At 41.1% G+C, this 26,823-nt stretch overlaps 1 protein-coding gene across 3 annotated transcripts in view; it reads right to left on the reverse strand.

Moving 5' to 3' along the window:
* PHACTR1 (phosphatase and actin regulator 1) overlaps positions 1-26,823 on the reverse strand; it is a 320,720-nt gene that overhangs the window by 282,144 nt on the left and 11,753 nt on the right. For all 3 annotated transcript variants that reach the window (XM_060774826.2, XM_060774825.2, XM_060774828.2), the window contains exon 3: positions 20,706-20,852. In XM_060774826.2, coding sequence (XP_060630809.2) covers positions 20,706-20,852 — 147 coding nt within the window. The remainder of the gene's footprint in view (positions 1-20,705; positions 20,853-26,823) is intronic.

Consider the following 26,823-nt stretch of genomic DNA (forward strand, 5'->3'; position numbering starts at 1 on the left):
AAAAGCATCCTTCTTATAATGTATGTCATTTTTAACATCTGGGTGTTGGGCTTATCACCAAGAGAAATGGATGATCAGAACTGACAGTAAGAGGTTATATTCCAGGCAACTGGAGAAAGATGTTGAGTAGGCCAGATTTCCAGCAACCTTGTACTAACCCCACAGCATTATTTTGGTCAGGCCTGCAAGCTCCACCTTGGCATTTCTGTTTTCTGATCCCTTGATAGTTCTGAGTACTCATTATCTTCAAGCAGAAGTAGGCTACTCCTCCTGGAATACTATGAAGTATGGCATTTAATACTTAGAGGCAATCTCTCAGAGACTGCATGTCAGTTCTGGGCAAGGATTCTGTCTTCAGCTGACCATTTCTTCTTCCTATTAAGAATGGGGAATGTCCAACAAAAAGGATGGGGGAGAACAGCATGTCTGAGATCATCTCAACAGTAAAATGGGAAAAGAGGAGGAATGATGGTGATCCTAACTCCATTCCCCCCTTTCTGCCATACATCAAGGGAACCAATGACCGCATAGGGAAGCTGATGAGGAAACACAACATACAAACTATCTACAGACCCACCAAGAAAATCCAACAAATGCTACATTCAGCAAAGAACAAGAGGGATCCTCTCACTTCTGCAGGAGTCTACCGTATACCATGCAGCTGTGGACAAGTCTAAATAGGGACCACCAAACACAGCGCCCAAACACGAATCAAGGAATATGACTTTAAAAAGCAAAAAATAATAAAAAATACAATACAATGCATGTGCAAAACCACATATATACACATATACACACATATATACACACAAAAACACATATACACAGACTGGGCCACATTAACGTGTGGCAGGGGATGGCTAGTATAACTAGATCTAGATCAATATCTTTCTATATATCATAATGAACTTTAGGTCATAAGAACCCACTACAGAAGGGATATTTTTCTTGAAATGCTTCCTAATGACACTGAGTGCAAAAACACAGGATATTGCCATAAAAACCAAAGTTCCCTTAATAAATGCCTTTCTCAGGCACGATGTGTATTAAGAACACTACATAAATAATAATGGCTTCAGTGCAACTAAAGTTGGTGATCGTGCTGTTATTATAATTTTATGTGACTTGTTTTATATTTTTGTACAGTTTTTACCTGTTGTATGTTATATGTGCACCCTGGAGTGCCTTGTAAGCTGTCCTAAGTCCTTTCGGGGGGATGGTGGCAGGATATAAATTATTATTATTATTATTATTATTATTATTATTATTATTATTATTACTTCTACCACTGCTACGACTACTACTCTGGAAGCAATGAGTCTTACATTTATTATGAGCAACTAATTCATGAACTGTGGCTTTATCAGGACCACCATTTCTGAAACATGTATGGCCTACTCTTTCACCATCCTATTTTTCTGACTTTATGGCTACAACACAAGATCTTGGCATGCGTTCCACCCAACCCCTGGCTTATAGTGTTTTATATATAGTGGCTTTTCTTATTCCTTTATTTCATTTCCCAAACTTACTGGCAATGATCCAGCCAAGGCAACTAAGAGTGCAGTCCTTCAGATATTTATCCTAAAGTACATCTCACTGAATCCAGTGAAGCTTTCTTACTAGGATGTTGGCATCAGACTGCAGCTCCATTGGACTTGAAGGTGGCTAGACATAAATGGGATTGCACATGCCTCATCACGAGAAGCTTCTAAAATTGCTCATTTGCTTTATATACTGAAGGAACATCAATCAATTGTATTGGTGGCTCCCATGTGAGTATGGTAGTGAATTTACTATAGCTTTGTAAATATATTCTGGGGACAAGGTTCATCACCATGGATAGTTCCTTTAAAGGCTATATTAAAACCCATAGCAGATTCTAATTGGTATGGAAGGACCGAGGCAGAAAAAAACATGCATTGAGCCTTCCTTTCTTTCTTTCTTTCTTTCTTTCTTTCTTTCTTTCTTTCTTTCTTTCTTTCTTTCTTTCTTTCTTTCTTTCTTTCTTCTTCCTGGGCATTTGGTCATCACCTATGGACTGGACTACTATAGTACTGATAGGTGTGTGCAAATCCCTGCCAATTAGGCCAACTTCTATCCCTGCACATTTCCTAGAAGAATTGGGGCAAGCAGTTCTGTATTTAAGCAGCAGTATAAATGAGATTCTCTCCTCCTGAATTATAATTAAAGGCAATTGGAGCCAAGACAACGAGTCCATGCAGAAAGAGAGCTGCAATATTGGACATGGATTTTTAATTAACAGAATGAACCACATTTAAATACTGGATGCCATTCCCATTTTAACCCCCCTCCCCAATTTACTGGAAATGTTTTTCAGAAAGGCCCTGGGGCCTGGAGTTGGGGAAGAGGCGATGCCAAGAATCCCAGGCTGTGAATTGAAAGACACCGAGCACCTCAATGGATTGAGCTGTAGATGAGGAATACAATTTATTTCTGAGTGAATCAATATTTCCCAGACTCTATTAAGACAAACATTGTGTTTATTTTAAGCCCTGCTAGGATGCATTTGTACTCTGTCACATTTATTGTTATAAAATAAGAAAGCAAGCTGCTTTGATGTCATGGGTCACTTTTGTACACCATTAGACGTTTAATAGTGTTTGGAACTTATTGACCACAACATGCACATAAGGCCACAAAAGTTAACTAACCCATTGACCCACATATTCCATGTGGTCCCATGGACTAAAAGAATCAACACTTGCAAATGTCCCAGACTGGCTAGCTACACATGATTTTTATTTATCATAGATAACCAGAGGAGGGGTGATGTACAGATTTGATTAAGTGCACATCTGTCCATTCCACTACATTATGAATTATGGATATCAGCAGTACATAGTGTTTACTGTATCATATGCAGGTCTATCTATATAAATAAAAAATGTAATGTTCATGTGGGATTAACATAACTCAAAAACCACTGGACAAATTGTCACTAAATTTGGCCACAAGGCACCTACTAACCCAAGGAGAGACCATCACTCAAAAATGTTTTTGTCATTTGGGAGTTGTAGTTGCTGGAATTTATAGTTTACCTACAATCAAAGGGCATTCTGATCTCCACCAATGATGGAATTGAATCAAACGTGGCACACAGGACTCCCATAACCAACAAAAAACACTAGAAGGGTTTGGTGGGCATTGACCTTGAGTTTGGGAGTTGTAGTTCACCTACATCCAGAGAGCACTGTGGACTCAAATAATAATGGATCTGGATCAAACTTGGCATGAATTTTCTATATGCCCCAATATGAACACAGATGGAGTTTAGGGGAAATAGACCTTGACATTTGAGAGTTGTAGTTACTGGGATTTACAGTTCACCTACAATCAAAGAGCACTTTGAACCCCACCAACAACAGAATTGGGCCAAGCTTCCCATACAGAATCCCCATGACCAACAAAAAATACTTAGGGCCATCCAGTCTAACTCCCTTCACCAGGGCAAGAAAACATAATCAAAGCCCTCCTGACAAAGAGCCATCTAGCCATAGATATATGATTCACACACACACACAGATATAGTATCATAGATTTGAAAGGGATCCATAAAGAAGGACAATTATATGTTGCATGTTCCAGAGTAGGCAAATCAGACAATCTCCACATCAACACTGACAAAGAAACAGCAAGAAATACTGTTTACCCACAAGCATAATTTTTTTTACATATATTAGAAACAAACACTTTCTCATTACTTTATTTTCCAGATCACCAGACTGGGCCACAGCAACGTGTGGGAGGTGATGGCTAGTAATATATGTCTGTTTAGCAGACTATTAAAGAGAATTGGATATCAGTGAGTAGCAGTTTAATTCTGCAACTTTGTACGTTCATTAATCCAAATGAAATTTGTACATGTGTGGTAGAAGCAACTGTGTTCAAACTCGAGTTAATTTATATTTCAAATGGCTTTTCTCATTAAATTTTCTGATCATTAAAATTCTGATGAAGCAGTAAAAATGAGATTATTCTATTATTTAATTCAAAAATGTATTATCCTAATGTTTCAAATGGCAAAAATAAAATATTAGATCATAATTATGGAGAGTTTTGCCATCTTCATTACTTATATTCTAGCAACTGATACACTGGTTAAATCAAAGAAATGGTTGTATTCATTGAATGGGACCAGTTTTCACCTCCTGAGGAAATCTATCTGATTTCAAAAAGCAGCTAATGAGAAAAAGTTATGTTCGCTATATTTTCAGAACACAATGTTTCTTGTGAAATATGGTTCATGGGTGAAGGAAAAACTCTTTTAAACTACGGTAACAAAATTGATTTCACAGATATTTAAATGCTCATGAGAAATCTAAAATAATGTTACTAAGATCAGAGAGAAGCATTTTTCTTACAACTCAGATGCGTTTTCTGGAGAAAAAAATTAGTTATGCATATTTTGTAAAAGCATTATAGCATAAAAGTGCACCACCTCAGATGAACGTTTATTGCCCTGCTTTAATGAGACAATCTTTGTAGCAATTAGTCAATTATCTGGTGTGATATTTACTGTATTTTGATCTATACTCTGATATTGTATCACATTACAGTCTCCTTCAAGTCTCAAATCCCACCCCAATCTAGAACCCTCTTAGTCAAGAATTGTCATGAACAGCTTGGAAAGCATGGCTGAGGATGAGTGTCCAACCTCCCTTCTGAATAAGGTCTTAGAGCATGGGATGCCCTCCCAACTCCAGGGATTTCTGGATGATATGGATATCTAGATCCATTTCAATCTGGTTTCAGATCTGGCTATGGAATATGAAGATATCTGCCCTTCGACCCACAACATGGATGTGCCCAACATTAAGAGAAATTATTTCCAGTACATTGGGATCCAGGGTGGGTACCTTTCCCTGCTTTGGTTGCCTTGGTGGATGACCTCCGCAGAGAGCTGGACAGGGGAGTGTATCCCTGTTAGTTCTCCTGGATCTCTCAGCAGCTTTCAATACCTTTGACCATGGTATCCTTCTGGGTTGTCTTGCTGGGATGGGAGCCACTGTTTTACAGTGACTATAATCCCTCCTGTAGGGCTGTATGCAGAAGGTGGTACAGATGACACGCAACTCTACGATTCCTTTCCACCTAAAGCCAAGGAAGCTATCCTGATCCTAAACCAGTGCCTGTCATCAGTAATGGACTGGATGAGGGCAAATAAATTGAAACTTAATCCAGACAAGACAGAGGTACTCCTGGTTGGTTGGAAGGCAGACCAGGGAATAGGGACCCAGCCTGTGCTGGATGGGGTCACACTCCCCCTGAAGACACAGGTTTGCAGTTTTGGAGCCCTTCTGGACTGGAGGCCAAGGTATCAGCGGTGACCAGGAGGGCCTTCACACAATTAAAACTTGTACGCCAGCTGTGCCCATTCCTTGAGAAGCCAGGTCTGACCATGGTGGTTCATGCCTTATTATTTGTTTATTTTATTTACAGATTTGGATGTGGATCAAACTTGGATGTGGCTCAAACTTACAGTATTTATATTCAATCCTTCTCACCCCTCAGGGGACTCAGGGTGGATTAAAATGTACATATACATGGGAAACATTCAATGGCATAGACACACAACATATACAGACAGACAAAGAGGCAATTTAACGTTCCAGATTTTCTTGTGGGTATTCTGGCCACTAGGGGAGCTGTCCCTTCACCGACCATTTGTGACACTGATGAAGTACTTTTTCATTTTTTGCATGCATGCTGGAGATTTTTAATAGCCTCATAAATTAGTTAAATTTGCCTCCCCGCATAAGAGGTACCTGATTTCCTGCTTGACAGATGAAACTGTCAAGTTATATCCCATCTAGACTACTGTAACACACTTTATGTGATGCTGCTTCTGAAGAGTGCTTAGAAATGTCAGCTGGTCCAAAGAGCTATAGCCAGTTTGCTAATTGGGGCTGGCTGCAGGGAGCAGACAACCCTCCTGTTGCAGCAGCTCCACTGGCTGCCAGTCTGTTTCCAGGTTCCTTGGCCCAACATAGTTGTTGGACTATACAATTCTGGACACAATTCCAAGTGCCGACTATGACCTTTAAAGCCCTGGATGGTTCCGGTCCAGGCTATTTAGCTGACCACATCTGCTTGTATGAGCGTGCCAGAGCCCTGAGATCTTCAGGAGAGGCCATTCTCTCAGTTCCACCTCTACTGCAAGCTTGGTTGATGGGAAGGAGAGAGCAGAACTTTTTGGTGGCTGCCCCTTGACTCTGGAACTCCCTCCTCATGGAAGCAAGAATTGTCCCCTCTCTGCTATCCTTCTGGTGGAAGGCTAAAACCTTTTTATTCAGACAGGCTTTTTAAAGATGGAAGTGTTTAAGATCTAGTCAGGAGGTGCTGTGTTTTTATATGCTTTTATGGTTTTAACCTGAATTGTTTTAATATTAATGATGCTTAATACTGTTTTAATATTTGTATATTTGTATATTTTAAGTTGTACTGTAATGCTTTTTAATTGTGAACCACTTTGAGTCTTCGTATGGAGAGAAAAATCAGAATATAAATAAACATAATAATAATCTAATGATGATGATGATGATAATAATAATAATAGTGGTGGAAGGCTCAGTGATTGAGCTGGAGTCCAGCAGTGCCTAGCATCTCCCTCAGCTAAGCTCTGAAGAAATGTCCATGGAAGGAGCTACTATTTATCAACCTGTTAAACAAGTGCAAGCAAGTTTTTTTCTGAGAAAGATTCCAGCTTTTGTGAAAAGAAAGGTCCAAGCTGTGCAGGTCTTTGAGATGAGTTGAGAAGAGAGCCAGCAACAGGTAACACCTGTGAATGTAGGTCTTAAGGCACTGCAGACTGGTACCTGGATGCTGACTGCAATGTCAGTTGTAGAAGCCAAGACACTGGACTCTTGATATCTCATGTTTCATGAATCCTGGACCTCAGCTTAGAGACTAGGATTCAGCCTGGTACTCTGGATACTCTGGTAATTGGCTCACAAATCTGGAATGGACATTTAGATTCTCTTTTGTGTTATTCTGTTACTCTTTGTCTCTCAGCTTGACTTTTGGCTTGACCTTGGACTGTTGATTTATGCTCTGGTGGTATTTGGGGATCAAAGCTTTGACAAGATTAGATCCTTAGTGGTGGGGTAAATTAGTTCATCTATGTAAAAGATGAAATGTGGCTTAGAGACTATTTGTGCCTTTTCCTGGCCAGAAAGTAAAAGCCAGAAAAATTGTTTTGCCACATGCCAAGACAATACACTCTGCCCATCTCTGGACTACACTCTTAAGTCCATGTGAATTTGCTCTTCTTGGCTTTTCTTGGATAATAAAGCATGTCTAAATGAATATGGATGTTTTATTCTCCACTACAATGGGAAATGACCTGTGATACAGTGTCCCCTTTGAATTCACAGGGTATTGGTTCTAAGAACCTGCATGGATATGAGAAAAATATGGTTGATCATGCTCCATATTATTAAATGGTAATGATGGGAGTGGCCACAGGAGAAGAACCAGTCCTAAAAGACACACATCCCAATCATATATTTGCATTCACAGATATATCCTAATCAGTTTGATAGACCTTGTATCCAAGTACCTTTTATAGATATCCAGCTCTAAAGTTCGTTCAGCTAAAAAAACATGATTTTCAAAACCACACAAACAACGAAATATAATATCTGGCTGCACTACACATGATCTATCAAGCCAATTGTACCTAATCATAGAGATATGGCAGATCAACACACAACTCAGTAAAGATGTTCTTCATTACATTGTGGGTTCTGCAAAGTGGGGAGGGCATCGAGTACCTGTCAAGTTATAATAGGTTGATATTTAAATAGGGTGATTTAAATTCAGTGTGCTTTGAACCATAATGAAGGTATGATTTAATAGAAGAATATAGTGAGCAGCCATACATATTACAAGCTTACCATGAAGGGGGAAAGGTGAAACCAATGTATACTACTGCCAAGATGTATGTGAAGCCGTGATCAGGATTTCGGATCTCAACCTCTCCCAAAAATAAACTGTTCAACTTTGCGTTAGCCCACAGTTTCACTATGAACTAGAGTCTCATTTTGTGTTTACCTCTATTTAATAGAGAGTCTACTCAACAAAGAGAGTACAGAAAGTCTCTTTTGCTCCCTACTTTCTTTTTGGAAGAGTTGTTCCAACCATTTCAAGACAAAAGTAAGATGGTTTGAGGAGCCCATGAGCAGTTGATACAAGTGAACCAACTTCATATTTCCATGTTTAAGAACATTCCCTCTGGCTGTGAGAGTGTGAGGATTATAATCTTGTGTGACAATTTGCAAGTTATGCTCATGCATACATTTATGCACTTCTGCTTTGTAGTGTATTTTCTCTCTCTCACTGAAGAAAACATGGCCATATCTATTTTTAAAATATACTTTTCATATATATGTTGTACATGTACATTTATCAATAACACTTTTTTGATGCAGGAAGTACATTACAGCTTGCAAACATTCAGACAACCCGTTGAATCATGTATTTAGGATTATATTTGGGTCTCGATTATGTGAATTTGTTGCTGTCTGGTAGAAAATGAACTAAACTGAACTTCTCCTTTCTGTCTGAGCTTTTTCACACTGCACTATGACAGGGAAAAGTCAAATTTCAAGTCCTCCGAATCAATAAGCAAAATTGATATATTCAGAGGTCTAAAGGTATTCTTGCCCTCATCATTCAGCTTCAGCCTGGCCCTGTGCAAATCTTAGGATGTCACTGGAGTGTTACTTAAGTTATCATGACTGTCATTGTTTTAACTATGCTTGCAGAATTAAATGAGCCTCCAGGCTTTTTCCTCTCTCCTTCTCGCAAGGAGAAATAAGTCTTCTCTAATATATCTTATTTGAGGATCACTGTGAATTGGAGAAAAACAATGACAGACCTTTGGTTATTTAGTTATTTCAAAAGAGAGTTTACAAATATTTATAATCTATTTATCTCTAGAAATTACAAAAATCTGTTTTTTAAAAAAACTTAATTGTAGACACAACGAACCATCAAGATTACTAAGATCATCTGGAGGGGCCCTGCTCTCGGTCCCGCCGGCCTCACAAGCGTGGCTGTTGGGGACGAGGGACAGGGCCTTCTTGGTAGTGGCTCCGCGACTCTGGAACTCTCTCCCGCCAGAGGTTAGAACCGCCCCAACAATCCTGACATTCAGGAAACAGGTGAAGTCATGGTTATGGAGACAGGCTTTCAAAGAATGAGACAATGATCTGGATGGAAGACGGTGTATATTCGATTTTAGTATGACGATTGACCACTGTAGTTTTAAATATATGTGCTTTTTTAATGTTTTATTGTAATGTGTATTTTGATATTTTACCGATTGTATGTGTTTTTATGGTTGGAAACCAGGCTGAGTCCCTCTTATGAGGTGAGAAGCTCGGTATATAAAACTTTGAAATGAATAAATAAATAATACAAACTCGATAATGAAATTTTGCTTACATTTTCACTCAATTAAAAAAAATCTAACTCTCCTCTTGATTTGTCATGGAAATGGAACTTCCAAAAATACAATCTACTGTCATAATGCTATTTAAGCAAAAACCATATCAATAATTTAGCAAGTGCGATCCATTCTAGAAACATTGATTAATGTATTCATCACAACCCTGCATACCTGGATGCTTGTTTTGCATATTGTTGAGTAATATCAGATCATTCTTAGCACTTTTCCATTTAAGTAATAACTATCTAGTTTCATTTTATGACACTTAAGAAAACAAGAGTTCCCAACATCATACATTTCATAACACATTTAATCACCATTTCTGATATAAATAAACAGCAAAAACAAAATAAAAACTAAACCAAACCCAAAACACACACAGAATAACCCTGACCTCAAAAGGACACTGAACAAATTATTCTACTAATTTTGGAAAATTCCCAGAATTATCGTTACACATAGCTTGCTTGAACTTCTTTATCTTGCCAAAGTCAATTGGCTGGCAAATAATATTCACAGTGGCTGAAATTCTGAGTTTATTTTAGTTTGCTTGCTCCAGCTGCAGTAGCCATGCCCTATAAAAGAATTCCACATGTGATATCACCTGACCTCAGTTGGCTGATGGTAAACAACACTCTTTTCAATGGATAATGGTGTTAATATGGAAAGAACTGTTATATCTTGTGACGAAAGATGATGGTACCACTTCTCAGATAATAAAAAACATTGCCTTCCTAAGTAACCTTATCAGTGAGTAAATGGCAGAGCTATTGGAGTTGGAGTTATGTTTTGCATCTCTACAACTAGCCATACCATAACTTTCAAAATTACAGACTATTTTCATATCCCCTATGACATCCATATGCAGACATAATATGACTAAAGCTACATTTATAGGCCACAGAAACCCCAGCAGAACTGAACTATCTTAGTTTTTGTCCAGATCTCTAAACATGGTTGCCATATAAACCAGAGGTGGGAATCATACACCTCTCCAGATGCTGTTAAAATGCAAATCTCACAAGCCCCAATGAGAAAAGCAAATGTTTGAAATGCTAGAAAATGTAGCCTAAGAACATCTGGAAGGCTCTATGATTCCCACCCCCAATAGTAAATAATGAATAATGTAATTAAAAATATGCATGCAACTGTATACTGTTGGTGGAAATTGTAACAAAAGAAGTTGCTTAATTTCTGAACACACATAACCTAACAATAAGTTGAAATCAATATGATTTAACAAAGATGACCTCATTTTACTTGGAAAAATCAACTTGCTCCATATTTCAAGAAGGCCAGTGTAAGAGTCCTGTGAAATGACATGAATTATAGGCTCGCTTGTCACCAGAATGCCAATGCAAATCTACTGTACCATCAGCACATACAACTCAATGTAATAAAACAAATATCTGTTCAAAATCTAATGAAACAATGCATTACAAAACAGAGGACGTTATTATTTTAATCTGATGTGAAGGACAGCCAATTTAATTGCTTTGGGGGAACAGAGAAAATCCTTACTATTCACAAACTGCTTGAGAACACGCAGACCCTTTCAATGGTTTGCCAACACAGACAACAGCAGTAATAGTATAATTATAACATACAGCTCAAAGAGGTAAACAAAACTTTTGGCTGCCAGCCATTTATTTTGCTAAGAATGGTGGGGCTTATCTGCATATGAGCCTAATCACAAGAGTCCATCAAACAGAAAAACAGGCAATAGTGATACTTTGATGCAGCCAGTCCCACCTGCTATTTTAGGACAAAACAATGACCAGATCAAAGAAGCCTAGAAAGCACAGCTGGCAGGCAAAACAGCAATGCAAGCCGCAGTTGAGCAACACAGGTTGTAATCATAAATGCATTAAGTGAGAAGTGAAATAGAAGATGCTTCCAGTGTCTATGGAATTGTTTTCGTTCCAACTGTACTGATGAATTGAACACAGGCAGACACACAAAGAGAGCACAATTTTCTCTTTCAAAATGCATTACTGCTCAGTTGTATGCTTTTACAACCAGGCCTCAATGCATCTCCAGCAAATACATGGAGTTTCTTAAAACTGTTCTTCACTGTAGGAGATCTATTCTTTGCTTTGGTTTGATGGCATTCCCATTCAGCACCACCCTGGAGCGAACAGCTCCTAGTGCTACTGGTAGTCTGGCATTTTCTTCCTGCAGCTCTTCCTCTATTTTCAGTGTTGAAAGATTATCATTGTCATTTAAGTAGCCCAAAACAGCTGATCCCACCTCCCTAAGGTATGAGGTTTGGAAAACCAAACTTTGGCAGAAGAGAAAAAAGTTTACTTTACTATAAAATCCCCAAATTTGAGTGCAGAGTATGTACATGACTACTGGTTCCTTCTGGATTGATTTTTGGATGTGGGGAAAGAAAAAGCTTGAGATACAAGGAACGTAGGGCCCTTCCAGTCAGGCCCTATATCCCAGGATCTGATCCCAGCTTTTCTGCTTATTCCAGATTATTTGGCAGTGGGTACTCATATAATAAAGGCTGACATTAAGTCAAGTTGTGTCTGACTCTGGGGGTTAGTGGTCATCTCCATTTCTAAGCAGAAGAGTCAACATTGTCTGTAAACACCTCCAAAGTCATTTGGCCACTAAGGCTATGACTATGATGGAGCACCATTACCTTCCTGCCTAAGAGGTACCTATTAATCTACTCACATTTGCAGAACCTGGGGCTAACAGCAGGAGCTCACCCTGCTCCCCGGATTCAAATTTCAATCTTTTGAACAGGAAGTTTAATCCGCTGTGCCACCAGAGGCTCCACCCTAAAGCATATATATAATATCTCTCTCTCTCTCTCTCTCTCTCTCTCTATATATATATATATATATATAAAACAGGTCTCTCTATATAAGAGGTACCCACTAATCTACTCACATTTGCATGTTTTTCATCTGCTAGGTTGGCAGAAGCTGGGGCTAACAGCAGGAGCTCACCCTGCTCCCCAGATTCAAACTTTCAATCTTTTGATCAGCAAGTTAAGCAGCTCAGCAGTCTAACCTGCTGCACCACCAGGGGACCGGGTACTCATATAATCCAGGTTAAAGCAGAAAACTTGGGATCAGATCCTGGGATACAGGGCCTGTCAGGAAGGTCCCAGAGTAGAATTATTTTGGAGGAATGCATGACCAACGTGGAGAAACATCTGATATTGCAACATTCTGCTGCAGGACTCACTGTCAGTTATAACAATATAAAAATTGTGTTCATAACAGTAAAGTAACCAAACAAATCAAAATGACAAACCCCTTGATTAGTTGAAGTACAGTAGTAAAAGATACATCATTCGCATTCTGCAAACATGCCTTAAGGCAAGCAATAAGCATATACTGGTAAGTAATCTAATATTTCAGCATCAGATAATATTTCAATATCCCTTCCTGAAAAGCAATGTAAATAAATTCTGTAATTTTCAATAGCAATGTTAGTAATATAGATTATGCATTTTTTTTACAAACACAACTAAGAAGCACACATACTTTTGTATTTTGTCCATGTTTTCTAGATAAAAGCCTCTGCTATATAACCCATCTGATTAGAGTACACTTGCTTAATCCAGTATTGGTCCTCATCTGGATTAAGGACCCTTGTTTTATTTTTTTAATGATTTTATAAAAATAGCATTAGATACTTACTACAGGCACATTTGAGAATCGCTTTGCTCATTTGCATAAACATTGCTTAGCAACCAATTTGTATTGTATTTTTAAATTCAAAGCATCAGATGGAGAGCAGCTTAATGAAAACATCCTTCAGCACTTTGCTGAGTATTTACATTCCTGGAAGAACATTTTTCTGTGAATGATTCCATGGAGAAAAAGTACAGTTCAATCCATAAAGATGATATATGTGTCACTAGGGGAAATGGGTGTGGAAACTAAGCATCTTTGTTATATTTCCTTATGAAGGGAAACTTCCTATATGAACCTTTCAGCCTTGATGAAAAAGGCACTTGAAGATGACAAAGGCTTAACTGACCTGATGGAACAGTTTTTAGGACCTGGATTTTCTTGTTAAATTGTCAGATCATAGCATGTTCCATTATATTATTATCCCCCATGGTCTCAGCAATTTGGAGTCTGGAGCTGCGGTGGTGCATTGGGTTAAACCCATGTGCTGGCTGAACTGCTGATCTGAAGCTCGGCAGTTTGAATCCGTGGGACAGGGTGAGCTCCCATCTGTCAGCCCCAGCTTCCAATGTGGGGGACATGAGAGAAGCCTCCTACAGGATGGTAACACATCTGGGCTTCCCCTGAGCAATGTCCTCTCACACCAGAAGTGACTTGCAGTATATTCTCAATTTGCTTCTGACACGATAAAAAAGCAATTTGAAAACCAGATGCAATTTCTTTTCACTGATATACTTTGCATTCTTCCACTAGACTATTCCAGACCCTTCATCCTCTGATTGTCCTCTCTCAAATGACACATTTTAGAAGCAACAGCAGTAGATTCACATTCAGGTTCCTTGGCTAGAAAAGTAAACCCATCACAGATTCGCACAGATTGACAACCAGAAAAGAATTTATGATCTGTTTCCTAAATCAACAAACTAATCAATGAATATTAACAGGTTTTTTTTACAAGACCATCTTACTAGGGGGAAAGGGAAAGGAAAGGCATACTAAGCAGTGACAAAGAGACACACCCACATTTCCAGAAAAAGCAGGAAACCATCAGATTGCCTTATTCCGCATCATTTATTTTAGTGTGCTGTGGGACAGGGAATTCTTCTGGGTACATGGATTTATCCACCAACCACCAGTTATCAAAGGGATTCTTGGAGTAGAAGGCTTTGCTACACACTCAAGTTAAGAATTTTCTGTGGTCTCTTTGGCATAAAAGATGTGCAAATGGGCTACATGTATCTGTCAAGTGAAACACAGTTCACTATCAAGTGAAATGCACGATTGGGGCCCTGTATCTTTAATGCCTGTGTTGAAGAGGGGCTTTCCATTGGTGTTGCTTGTCAAAAAGGCAACACCTACTGAAATTCAATTTTGCAAACAGCTGTTGAGAATACAAAACTTTACAGATGTTGCTCAGCATTGGTAATGAGGACATCCCAAATAAGTATTCTACTGCCTCATAAGATATTCCTTTGGTTCCAAAGTTCCAGCATTGCAGTAACTTAAAACTTCGGTTGAGCATTTAGAAATACAGTTCAGGCATCCAAAGAAAAAAGGCAGGCAAAGTTATTAAAAGAATGCAACCACGGCAAAAATAATAGATCTAGGTGTTTGATGAAATTCAACTTCTTACTCTGTACACTGCTGGAAATTTGGAAATCTTTATTGAGAGTACTATTCTTATTTGAGGGGTAATGCTGTCATAGCTCTAATAGCTACATTGCAATTGTCCTTTTTTTTTCTTTTGACTTGGCAACCCCAGTTTTATGTATATGCCCAATTTTCCTTCTTAGTGAGAGAACTGGAAGACTGGAACTGGAAAAGAACTAGAAGAAAACTGCAAAATTTAGCACTGCCTCTCTCTGCTACTCCTTTAGAAGCACATATTACAAAGAAGGCCTACTCTGAGGTAAAGACTACCTCAGAGTAGGCATTGAAATGAGAAATGGGCTTGTGGGATTATGAGGAGGACATCAAGGGGTTATGAGGAATAACTCTGGGCAATATTCAATTTTAAGTCTAGGAAACATTGAACTGCCCAGATCTTTTGGCCAACAATACTCATCAGCCCCAGAATGTAAGGGATATTGGGTGTGATCCCATCACTAGTTTTATCAAGGCACTAGGGGTGGAGAGGCTTTGGCTCTTCGGGTGTTATAGTACTACTAGCCGTCCCCTGCCATGTGTTGCTGTGGCCCAGTCTGTGTATATGTGTTGTGTATGTATATATATGTGTGTGGTTTTGTGTATGCGTTGTAATGTTTTTTTTTTGTTTTTTTGGCTTTTCAAGTCTTTTCTGCTGTGTTTTTCAGTGTTTTTATGAGTGATGGTCACTTGTTGGCCTGATAGGTGTATTGTGTCCAAATTTAGTGTCAATTCATCCAGTGGTTTTGAGTTATGTTAATCCCACAAACATTCATTTTTATTTATATAACACCTGAAGAGCCAAAGCCTTTCCACCTCTAGTGCCTTGAAAAATCTAGAGATGGGTTCACGTTTAATTAAGAAAAATGGGACAGGTGAATTTGAACATATTTCCATATATACTTATGTATAAATCAACCTGAAATATGAGTTGAGGGCAGTTTTTGGGGCCAATATTATGAATTTTGATATCATACTATCACAGAGTTAGAAGAGACTTCATGGGCCATCCAGTCCAACCCCCTGTCAAGAAGCAGGAAAATCACATTCAAAGCACCCCTGACAGATGGCCATCCAGCCTCTGTTTAAAAGCCTCCAAAGAAAGAGCCTCAATCACACTCCAGGGCAGAGAGTTCAATTGTTGAACAGTTCTCACAGTTAGAAAGTTCTTCCTAATGTTCAGGTGGAATTGCCTGAACATTGTTCCACATCCTAATCTCCAGGACAGGAGAAAACAAGCTTGCTCCCTCCTCCCTATGACTTCTCCTCACATATTTATACATGGACATCATGTCTCCTCTCAGCCTTCTCTTCTGCAGGCTAAACATGTCCAGCTCTTTAAGCTGCTCCTCATAGGACTTGTTCTCCAGACCTTTGATCCTTTTAGTCACCCTCTGAAGTCACATTTTAGTCACATTCCAGTTGTCAACATCTCCCTTCAATTGCAGTGCCCAGAATTGGACACAGTATTCCAGGTGTGGTCTGACCAAGGCAGAATGGAATGGTAGCATGACTTCTCTGGATCTAGACACTATACTCCTATTGATGCAGGCCAAAATCCTTAACTGCTGCATCACATATGACCTGTGGATAAGTAAAAGCTCATTCTGCAGAGAGAAGAAGGCACTAATCCTGCTTCAGGATACAGGCCTGGTCACCATCATCATTTCCCCACTCACGTATTTTAAAAAGCCAGAAGCAGTGCTATGGTGGAGAGAATGGAGGGGAGTGGTGTTTCTATTAGGTTCTCTTGGGATAGACTGAGGCCTTGTCTTTCATCACTTAGGGAAAGGGATTATTCCTTTTTTTATAAGTTAAGGTACAATACTCACACTGACCTGTGGATAATTTGGCCCAAGTTATTGGGTTGTTGTTTTTTTTAGACTAAAATAACTAGGCTTATAAAGCTAGTCCCAGAGTTACAAACATCCAACTTACAAAAGACTTATGGTTAAGAACAGGGCTGAGGCAACAAGAAATGAGAGAAATCTACCCCTTGGAAGGGAAATTAACTCCTGGGGAAAAGGGGTATCTACTGAAGCTTTCTCGCCAATCCTTGTTTCTACAACAAGCCATTTTTTCAAAATCCAATTATTACAGGGACAGAAAGTGAGGGGAAATCTTCTGAACAGGGACACAGACAGCAAAATGAACTCCACAGGGGTGCTAACCCTTTCCTATGCTATGCAAAGCATATATAAGTAAAGGTAAAGGTTTCCCCTTGACATTAAGTCTAGTCAGGTCCAGCTTTGGGGGGGGGGGGTGCTGCTCACCTCCATTCCTAAGCCAAAGAGCCGATGCCTCCAAGGTCATGTTGTCAGCATGACTACATGGTGCGCCATTACCTTCCCGAAGAAACAGTACCTATTGATCTACTCACATTGGCATGATTTTAAACTGCTAAGTTGGCAGAAGTTGGGACTAATAGCGGGAGTTCACCCCACTCCCTGGATTCAAACCTCCATCCTTCCGATCAGCAAGTTCAGCAGCTTAGCGGTTTAACCCACTGTGCCACCAGGGGCTCCACCCTAAAGTGCATATATATGCGCTCTCTCTCTCTATATATATAGCTGTTTCTCTCTCTATATATATGTATATATACATATATACATACATAAATATATGTGTGTGTGTGGCTGGGGTTACACTTAAAATGTACCTGTTCTAACTTACATACAAATTCAATTTAAAATAAACCTACAGAACCTACCTTGTTTGTAACTTGGGGACTGCCAGTACAGGATAATAGTAAGCATCAAATTTGTGTAGTATACAAGGTTTGAATAAAATAAGTGGACAGAAGGATAACTGATTATAGAGAGGAAAAAGCTTTAAAAATTGGAAGAATGCAGGGAAGTATTGTCACTGGGTGCCCTTCCACACTGCCCTACATCCCAGATTATCAAGGGAGAAAATCCCACAATATCTGCTTTGAACTGGGTTATATGAGTCCAGACACAGTTGGGATTTCCTCCCTTGATATTCTGGTATATAGGGCTGTGTGGAAAGGCCTGGGACAAAAACAAAGCCAATTTTTATTAGTTCCAATCCTGCAGTGTGCACACATTATGAGAAGCAGCAGGTGAAACTTTCCCCCTCACATGGCTGCTCTTCACATGAGGAAAATCCACTGAAATCATGTCTTACTTGATTTTGGTATTCAAAGTGTGTAAAGAGTTCTTGTAGTACCTTAGAGACCAAGGGCCCTTCCACCCAGTCCTATATTCCAGAATATCAAGCAGAAAATCCCACGAGATCTGCTTTCAACTGGGTTATCTGAGTCCACACGGCTATATATTCCAGTTCAAAGCAGAAAATATTTGATTTAATTCAGCTGTGTGGAAGGAGCCTATACATTGCAGAATTAATGCAGCTTGACTCCATGTGAACTGGCATAGCTCAAGGTTTTAGAATCATATGAGCTGGAGTTTTACCAAGTCTTTAATCTTCTCTGCCAAAGGGTGCTGGTGTCACCATACTATAAACCCCATCATTCCATAGCATTGAACCACTGCAGTTAAAGTGGTATTAAAGTAAGGGTAAAGGTTTCCCCTGACATTAAGTCTAGTTGGTCTGACTTTGGGGGATAGTGCTCATCTCCATTTCTAAGCTGAAGAGCCAGCATTGTCTGTAGACACCTCCAAGGTCATGTGGTCAGCATGACTGCATAGAGTGCCGTTACCTTCATGCAGAAGTGGTACCTATTGATCTACTCACACTTGGATTCAAACTGCCAACCTTTCCATCAGCAAGTTCAACAGCTCAGTGGTTAAGTCGCTGCGCCACCAGGGTGGTATTACATTACATTAACGCTATAGTGTAGATCAGTGGTTCTTAAACTGTGGGCCATAGACCACCAGTGGGCCGAAAGGATGAAAATCTGGTCTACAAACCTCCTTCCTCTTTATTTATTTTATTTCCACTTCTTTGATGCTGCCTGCCACTCCTTCCCTGTCACTGACCAGTCTCTCCCCAATGGATAGACCACATCAACTTTAGATTATTAAATATGGTTTTCTGTGGGTGAGCAGATGGCACCTACTGAATGGAATACATTAGGTATCAGAAACTAGAGCTGATGTGGCCTATCCAATGCAGTTTTCTGTATCAGCACCCCAAATAACCAAACCAAATTCAAAGTTGATCAAAAACTGATTCATAACCTTTTTGGTACTAATGTTGGAGAGTGGTCCCTGGTCATGTGGTCCCTGGTCAAATAAAGGTTGGGAACCACTGTTGTAGATACACTCCAAGGTCCCATTGCGTATTTAATTGCAGCAAGTCATACTTCTACAGGGTGAGGCAGCATAACTTCCTTTTTGAAAATGACCGCCTTTCAGTTGGTTGAAGACGTAGCGGAGCGCTAGTGGTTTTGTTCGAGAGGCGGGAGTATAAAGTTTTGTCCTGACACAGTTCAGTCTCCATCATGCGTTGGAACAGTGAGGTGCATGTTTTTGATGTTGAGGCCTACTTTTCGAGCGGATTTGGACTGGCCGGCCCCTTGTGACTTTTTCTATGGGTTTTTTTTTAAAAGTCTGTGTTTACGTGAACTGTCCAAGGACCCTACAAGATTTGAAGACCAACATCCAGGAAGAAATTGCCAACATAATGCCTGCTATGCTGGCAAGAGTCATGACAAACGCCAGTGTATGGAGAATGGGGGACGTCACTTACCTAATTTGATCTTCAAAACTACGTAAAACAAAACTTTAGGTATGCGCCTACGTTATAAAATAAATAAAAATTTCTGATTCATACAATGTGTTTTATTAAGTTTTGAAAAAAGGTAGTTATGCTGCCTCACCCTGTATGAGAACCTCACAACCTCTGAGGATGCCTGCCATAGATGCAGGCGAAACGTCAGGAGAGAATGCTTCTAGAACATGGCCATACAGCCCAAAAAAACTACAACAATGCAGTGATTCTGGCCATGAAAGCCCTTGACAACACCTAAAACCTTGTCGTATGGCCATGTTCTAGAAGCATTCTCTCCTGACGTTTCGCCTGCATCTGTGGCAGGCATCCTCAGAGGTGGTGAGGTTTTGATACATTGAACATCTCTACGGTGAGAAACTGCTCCAAGAATATACACTGAGCAACCCAAAACCTTGTTTGGAGGTTGGATGGCCATCTGTTGAGAGTGCTTTGATTGTGTCCCCCTGCATAGCGGAATGTGGCTGGACTGGATGGTCTTTGCTGGGATCTCTTAAAACTCTAGGATTCCATGAAATTTTGATCCCTCCCCCCCCCTTTAAGTGGGAGGAAATGACAGATGGAAGAAGGGATGTACCTTACAGATGCATTTCAAGGAGGACAAGGTCAGGGCTGAGGGAAATCGAGGAAGAGGAGAGCAAACCCAATTTGGAGAGTCAGTGGGGCGGCTGACTATCAGGCTGGAAGGCAGCAGGTGGCTTGGGAAGGGGAATGCGGGGCTTGGAGGGGAAAATGGAGAGTGGGGGGCGAGTGAGGAGGGGGTGTGAGAGATGATACAGCCTGGAGGAGAGGCGGAAAGGCTTGAGAGAAGCCAGGAGGTGGCCACGTTTGGGGAAATGCCAGGGAGACTGCCTGCAACTCAGGCATGGCTGCGGGATCGCTTCTCCCCGTGTGTGTGCCTTCACAGTGTTCACACTCCCAACTTTGAGGCCAAGGATGACTTCCAGACAGGGCCCTCCAGCCTGGTGTCGCCCCTCCTTGAGCCTCCTTGATCCAGTTCCTCCTGACACAGATGTGCGGAGAAAGAGGCAGCCAGGACGCGTCGGGGATTCACATTCCTGCAGCAGGAGCTGCATCTCTAGATGCGTGTGTGGGGATCTATATATATATGTGTCCACACACTCACACACGCCCATCAGACACAAAGAGGGGAGGGAGGAGTGCAGCAGCTCCAGCCGGGTGGCGGTGGGGGAAGCGGGAGGCTCTGCCACACTCACCTGCCTCGAGGTTGAAGGAGATCCTGGCCTCGGCGAGGTAAGGGGTGTCACTCTTGGACCGGACTCTCCGGATGGGTCTCCGGTCGATGTCCTCCTCGGATGATGCCGCCATTAAGGTGGGGACGGTGAGCAGGGTCGCCCGGCGAGCTGGCCAAGGAGGAAGAGGAGCCCCAAGGTGGGAGGAAGAGGAGGAAGGCGAGAAGGAAGAGGAAGGGGGAAGGGGAGAGAAGGAGGGGAGGGGAAACACACAGAGAGAGAGAGTCAGGAGCAGAGGCAGACAGAGGGAGGGAGGAGAGAGAGTTGAGGAGGTGGGGGGGGGGGGGGAGAGAAAAGGAAAACCCGTTAAGGATCTCTGGACTGGAGCTGCTTTGGCAACCCTGCCCTGCCACCCCCAGCCTTGCAAGGACAGGGACTGAGACTCCCCACAGAGCCTCACAAAGAGAGTCATTGGGAGTGCTCCCCCTAATAATTAGTCCAACAATACATAATGATTATGAGATGACTGGACTCTCTGAAGCCCAGCCGACTTGCAGATCAAAGCTCAGCTTGCATTGTAGTGTATGTGTGACTCTCTCATGCACACAAAAGAGAGAGAAGGCATGGAAGCTTGCATGATGTCACCTCTCTTAATATCACCCCAACTGAGGAAGCAGATACAGATATCCTAATTGAGATGCTGAACTCTTCTTCTTAAAATTTATTTATTTATTTACTATAACTATAGTAAATAAATAACCTGTGCTAAATGGGGTTACACTCCCCTTGAAGGCACAGGTTCACAGCTTGGGAGTTCTCCTGGATTCATCACTGAGCCTGAAATCCCAGGTTGCAGCGGTGGCCAGGGGAGTGTTCACCCAATTAAAAATTGTGCGCCAACTGCGCCCATACCTTGGGAAGTCAGACTTGGCCACAGTGGTCCACACTCTCAGTACATCTAGGATAGACTACTGCAATGTACTCTATGTGGGTTGCCTTTGAAGACTGCTTGGAAGCTTCAAATAGTCCAACAAGAGGCAGCCAGGTTAATAACTGGGGCGGCATACAGGGAGCATACAACTTCCATGTTACGCCAACTCCACTGGCTGCCAGTTTGCTACCAGTCTCAATTCAAAGTGCTGGCTTTGGCCTTTAAAGCCCTAAACGGCCCCAGCCCAAATTACCTGTCTGAACGCATCCCCCCCATGAACCATTGTGGAGATTAAGATCCTCCGGGGAGGCCCTGCTTTCCGTCCTGCCATTGTCACAGGCACGATTGGCGGGGATGAGAGACAGGGCTTTCTCGGTGATTGCTCCCTGGCTATGGGACTCCCTTCCTGGTGAGATCAGATCAGCCCCCTCCCTCTTGTCCTTTAGAAGGATGGTAAAAACTTGACTGTGGGACCAAGCTTTCGGGACAGGGCAATAAAGTGGCAATAGGAAAGATGACCAGGCCAATTAGATTTGACACAGATGACAAGGGCGGTTTTAAATGGTGTATTTTAATATTTTGATATTTTTTTTTAATGTTTTGTAATGTTTATGTATTGTATGTGAATTTGTTTCCCAGCATTGAATGTTTGCCTGGTATATGCTGTCCCCTGAGTCCCCTTCAGGGTGAGAAGGGCGGAATATAAATGTTTTAAATAAATAAATAAATAAATATTTATATACCATCCCTCTTGGCCTGCAGGCGACTCGGGACGGTTTACATTTGGTACCAAGACCATAAAATACAAATTCAATACAATAAAACAGTTGAAGAATAAAAACATCACCAAATCAGTAAAAACATGAACATTAGGGTCGCCTGTTAAAAACATTGTCCAATCACATCGTCCAACCATTCCATTTTCCTATGTCTGTTGCACTGTATTTGGAAATGCCCGCTCAAAGAGCCATGTCTTGATGCTCTTTCGAAATGTTAAAAGGGAGGGGGCTGATCTGATATCCTTAGGGAGGGTGTTCCATAGCCAAGGGGCCACCACTGAGAAGGCCCTGTATCTCATTCCCTTCAGCCGTCTTCAAGATGCCAAGGATTTCCGGGATAGGGCACAACCTTGAACACAGGCATGCAGCCACTCTATACCAGGCATGAGCAAACTTCGCCCCTCTGGGTGTTTTGGATTTCAACCCCCCACAATTCCTAACAGTTGGTTCTCAACTCTCACAATTCTTAGCCTTTCAACCCTCACAATTCCTAACAGTTGAAGTCCAAAACACCCAGAGGGCTGAAGTTTGCCCTTGCCTGCTCTATACAGTGCCTTATACAGTACTGAGTTCCACACACTGGCAGTCAATGTCCTGGCAGTGGGCAAAGAGAAGCCTGTCCTTTAGGAAGCAGATTTTTATGTTAGGAAAAGACAGTTCATTGCACTATGAAACACATTTTTTGTTCCTGGGTTGTAAATGTCATTTCCTAATTGGTACTATCATTAAAAACATAGGAAAAGTTTATTAAACTGCAAAATGTTGTTATTGTGGGACATCCTGCAGCACATTTTGCTATAGTTTTCCATGACCTGCATCTGGTGGGGATGAGGGAGAGGGCCTTTTCAGTGGTGGCCCTCCGACTTTGGCGCACCATTCCCAGGGAAATTAGACAAGCACCCATACTGTGCTCCTTTTGCAGGGATCTGAAAACCTGGATGTTTCAGCAAGCATTTGAGAGCTCCATGCAGTTATGCCAGACACATGACCTTGAAGATGTCTACGGACAATGCTGGCTCTTCGGCATAGAAATGGAGATGAGCACCAACCCCCAGAGTCGGACACGACTGGATTTAAGGTCAGGGGAAAACCTTTACCTTTACCTAGTCCCTAGTTATAAATGCCCAGTCTCTAGATTGCCAGATAATACTGTGTTCTCTGTACTCAATCCAATTCCCCAGCCCTATGGTATGCTGCTTGCACTATCCCATGCCCAGCCCCTATTATAGCCTGGTCATGCCCATTTTAATAATTCTGGTTATTGGTTTTTGTCGAGCATTGTTATGATGGAGTTTCAATGCTGCTGTTTAATACTCTTATTTTTTATTTAATTGTGTTTTTATTCTGGATTGTTATATTTTACTATTTTCTTATTTTAATTGTGTTCAGAGGAGGGCAACTAAAATGATCAAGGGTCTAGAGAACAAGCCCTATGAGGAGCAGCTTAAAGAGCTGGGCATGTTAAGCCTGAAGAAGCGAAGGCTGAGAGGAGATATGATAGCCATGTATAAATATGTGAGAGGAAGTCACAGGGAGGAGGGAGCAAGCTTGTTTTGTGCTTCCCTGGAGACTAGGACACGGAACAATGGTTTCAAACTACAAGAAAGGAGATTCCATCTGAACATGAGGAAATACTTCCTGACTGTGAGAGCCATTCAGCAGTGGAACTATCTGCCCCAGAGTGTGGTGGAGGCTCCTTCCTTGGAAGCTTTTAAACAGAGGCTGGATGGCCATCTGTCAGGGGTGCTTTGAATGCAATATTCCTGCTTCTTGGCAGGGGGTTGGACTGGATGGCCCATGAGGTCTCTTCCAACTCTATGATTCTATTATTGTTTTCCTTTTATGTCTTGTGGACATTCTGTCCCATATGTAAGCTGTTCTGAGTCCCTAACTTATACTCCGGGGTATAAATTATTATTATTATTATTATTATTATTATTATTATTATATCTCATAAGAGACTCAACCAATTCAACATAGTTTGTGGCAGCCACAAAAACAACGTTTCTGGAGTTTAAGAACTACTTTCTAAGTAAGTGTACTGCACAATTAAACAGGAAAGAACACTTTCAAACCAGGAACAGATTTTTTTTTCCAAATTCTGTTACATTGTGTTATTTTGTCACTGGGAGATGCAACTGTGAGAATTTCTTGCTCATTCGCTAACATAACCAGGCTGGACTTTCATCCTCTGCTCTGTGGTGTGGGATCACCATTTGTTGTTCTGTCTTGGGCAGCAAAATATTTCTGGTTCCAACTTGCCTTTCACATACATTTTTAGTGTTTCTCACCACAATTCTGAGAATAAGCTTATTCTCAAATGCTCTCTCTCCATGTATGTATGAAAGAGAGAGGATTAGAGATAGCTAGTCCATCCAAAGCCAGATAATGAGTTGTCAAGAAGGGTGACCTCAAGAACTTTGGCTCCTTGATACAATGAACAAAATCTTCCAAAGTGACCATGTTCAAATTTCAAGAATGGGAAATCTATCACCTTCAAAGGCATGGAACATAGAAGAGGGCCTCCTCAGTGACTGCTCCTTGGCTCCCTCCTTTCATGGGCAGGCAAAGACTTTTTATACCAATGGGCCTTCAAAAACTGAGTGTTTTGTCTTTGCTGTTTTGTACATCTCAGTTTGAAAGTATCCTTTGCTTTTAAACAGATATCTTTCCAATAATTATAACTGTATAAGCAGCTAAATACCATTCGGAACATAATGTTAATCTATCTGTGGTTTTGCTTGTGTTTCTTTTTATCTTGTAAGCCACCTTGAATTTCAGGTTTAGATAAAGTAATACAATGCAAATTGATGTTCCCACTGACATTCTTATACAAAAATAGAAAGGATTGACAATTTAGTCCTTGATTTCAGTAGAGACAGTGTCCTCCACCACACATTTGAGGCAATAGGTTCATAGAAGGGTCTCCAGATAGCTTTTGTTGACATGCTCTGCTCCAATGGAGGGAAACAGTTGAAAAGCCAATGCAGAATAACTAATTGTTACTGTTACCACATCTGCTTTTTGTGACAGTTGTTTCTCAGGGCCCTTCCACACAGCCCTATATTCCAGAATATCAAGGCAGGAAATCCCACATTATCTGAGTGTGGACTCAGATAAGCCAGTTCAAAGCAGATATTGTGAGATTTTTACTTGATATTCTTGGATATAGGGCTGTGTGGAAGGGCCCTCATTGTCCGGTGGTAAAACCAACATCTCAATTCACTCTGTTCTCATTATTATGTACTTCAAGAAAGGTAGTTTTGTTACTACATTACATCAAACCCAACAAAAAAGTTTTGCAGCACCTTGAGGATTTAGCATTTATCCTATTAACACATTCTCTAACACTCACTACACTACATTATTCAGCTTTTTTTGTGTCAGGAGTGACTTGAAAAACTGCAAGTCGCTTCTGGTGTGAGAGAATTGGCCATCTGCAAGGACATTGCCTAGGGGACACCTGGATTTTTGATGTTTTACCATCCTTATGGGAGGCTTCTCTCATGTCCCCGCATGGGGAGCAGGAGCTGACAGAGGGAGCTCATCCATTCTCACCCTAGAGAATGGATGAGCAAGCGTGGATGAGCTCCCTCTGTCAGCTCCAGCTCCTCATGTGGGGATATGAGAGAAGCCTCCCATAAGGATGGTAAGACATCAAAACATCTGGGCATAACAGATGTAACAACTGCACTCTGTCACTGCAGAATTGCCTGGTGATAGTTCAGCATTATGCCTCATACTGGGTTTTCAGTGGAAGGTATTACAGAAACTCACAAGAGAAACTTTGGGGCCATCCATAATGGTAGTTAAGCTTGTTCTAACAACATTCTGAGAATTCATGTAAAAAGCACATTTTCCATTAGACTTTACAGAGAATCTGAATAGTTTTAGGCACCCCTTGCTATTTGCTTCAGTTTTCATTCAGTGAGTGATTTAACATTAAGTAATCTCCAATATGAAACATTTGCCTATCCTGCTTTGGAGGAGGAAAGGATCATAGCTTACTGAGGCACAAGGAACCACATGCTTTGCACGAATAAGGGATTCTGGCCGTTATCCAAAGAATAACTTTTCTAAGCTCTGACTCACTGTTTTCCCTAGATTTGGGAATATAGCCATTGCATTCTCATAGTGACAACGGAGAAGTCTGTATGAGAGGAAATGATTCATAATACAATTGGTAATTCATTTCCATCTGAAGCGAAATTTTGAGGTGCCTTCAGTGTTATTAGTCCTCAGGTGGAAACATACTAAGGGACCTTGAACTGCTAATCTGAAGGTTGGTAGTTCAAATCCGTGAGACGGGGTGAGCTCCCACCTGTCAGCTCCAGCTTCTCATGCAGGGACATGAGAGAAGCCTCCACAAGCTGGTGACATATCTGGGCATCCCCTAGGAAACATCCTTGCAGATGGCCAATTCTCTCATTCC

Source organism: Anolis sagrei, chromosome 4, assembly GCF_037176765.1.
Source record: "Anolis sagrei isolate rAnoSag1 chromosome 4, rAnoSag1.mat, whole genome shotgun sequence".
NCBI lineage: Eukaryota > Metazoa > Chordata > Lepidosauria > Squamata > Dactyloidae > Anolis > Anolis sagrei.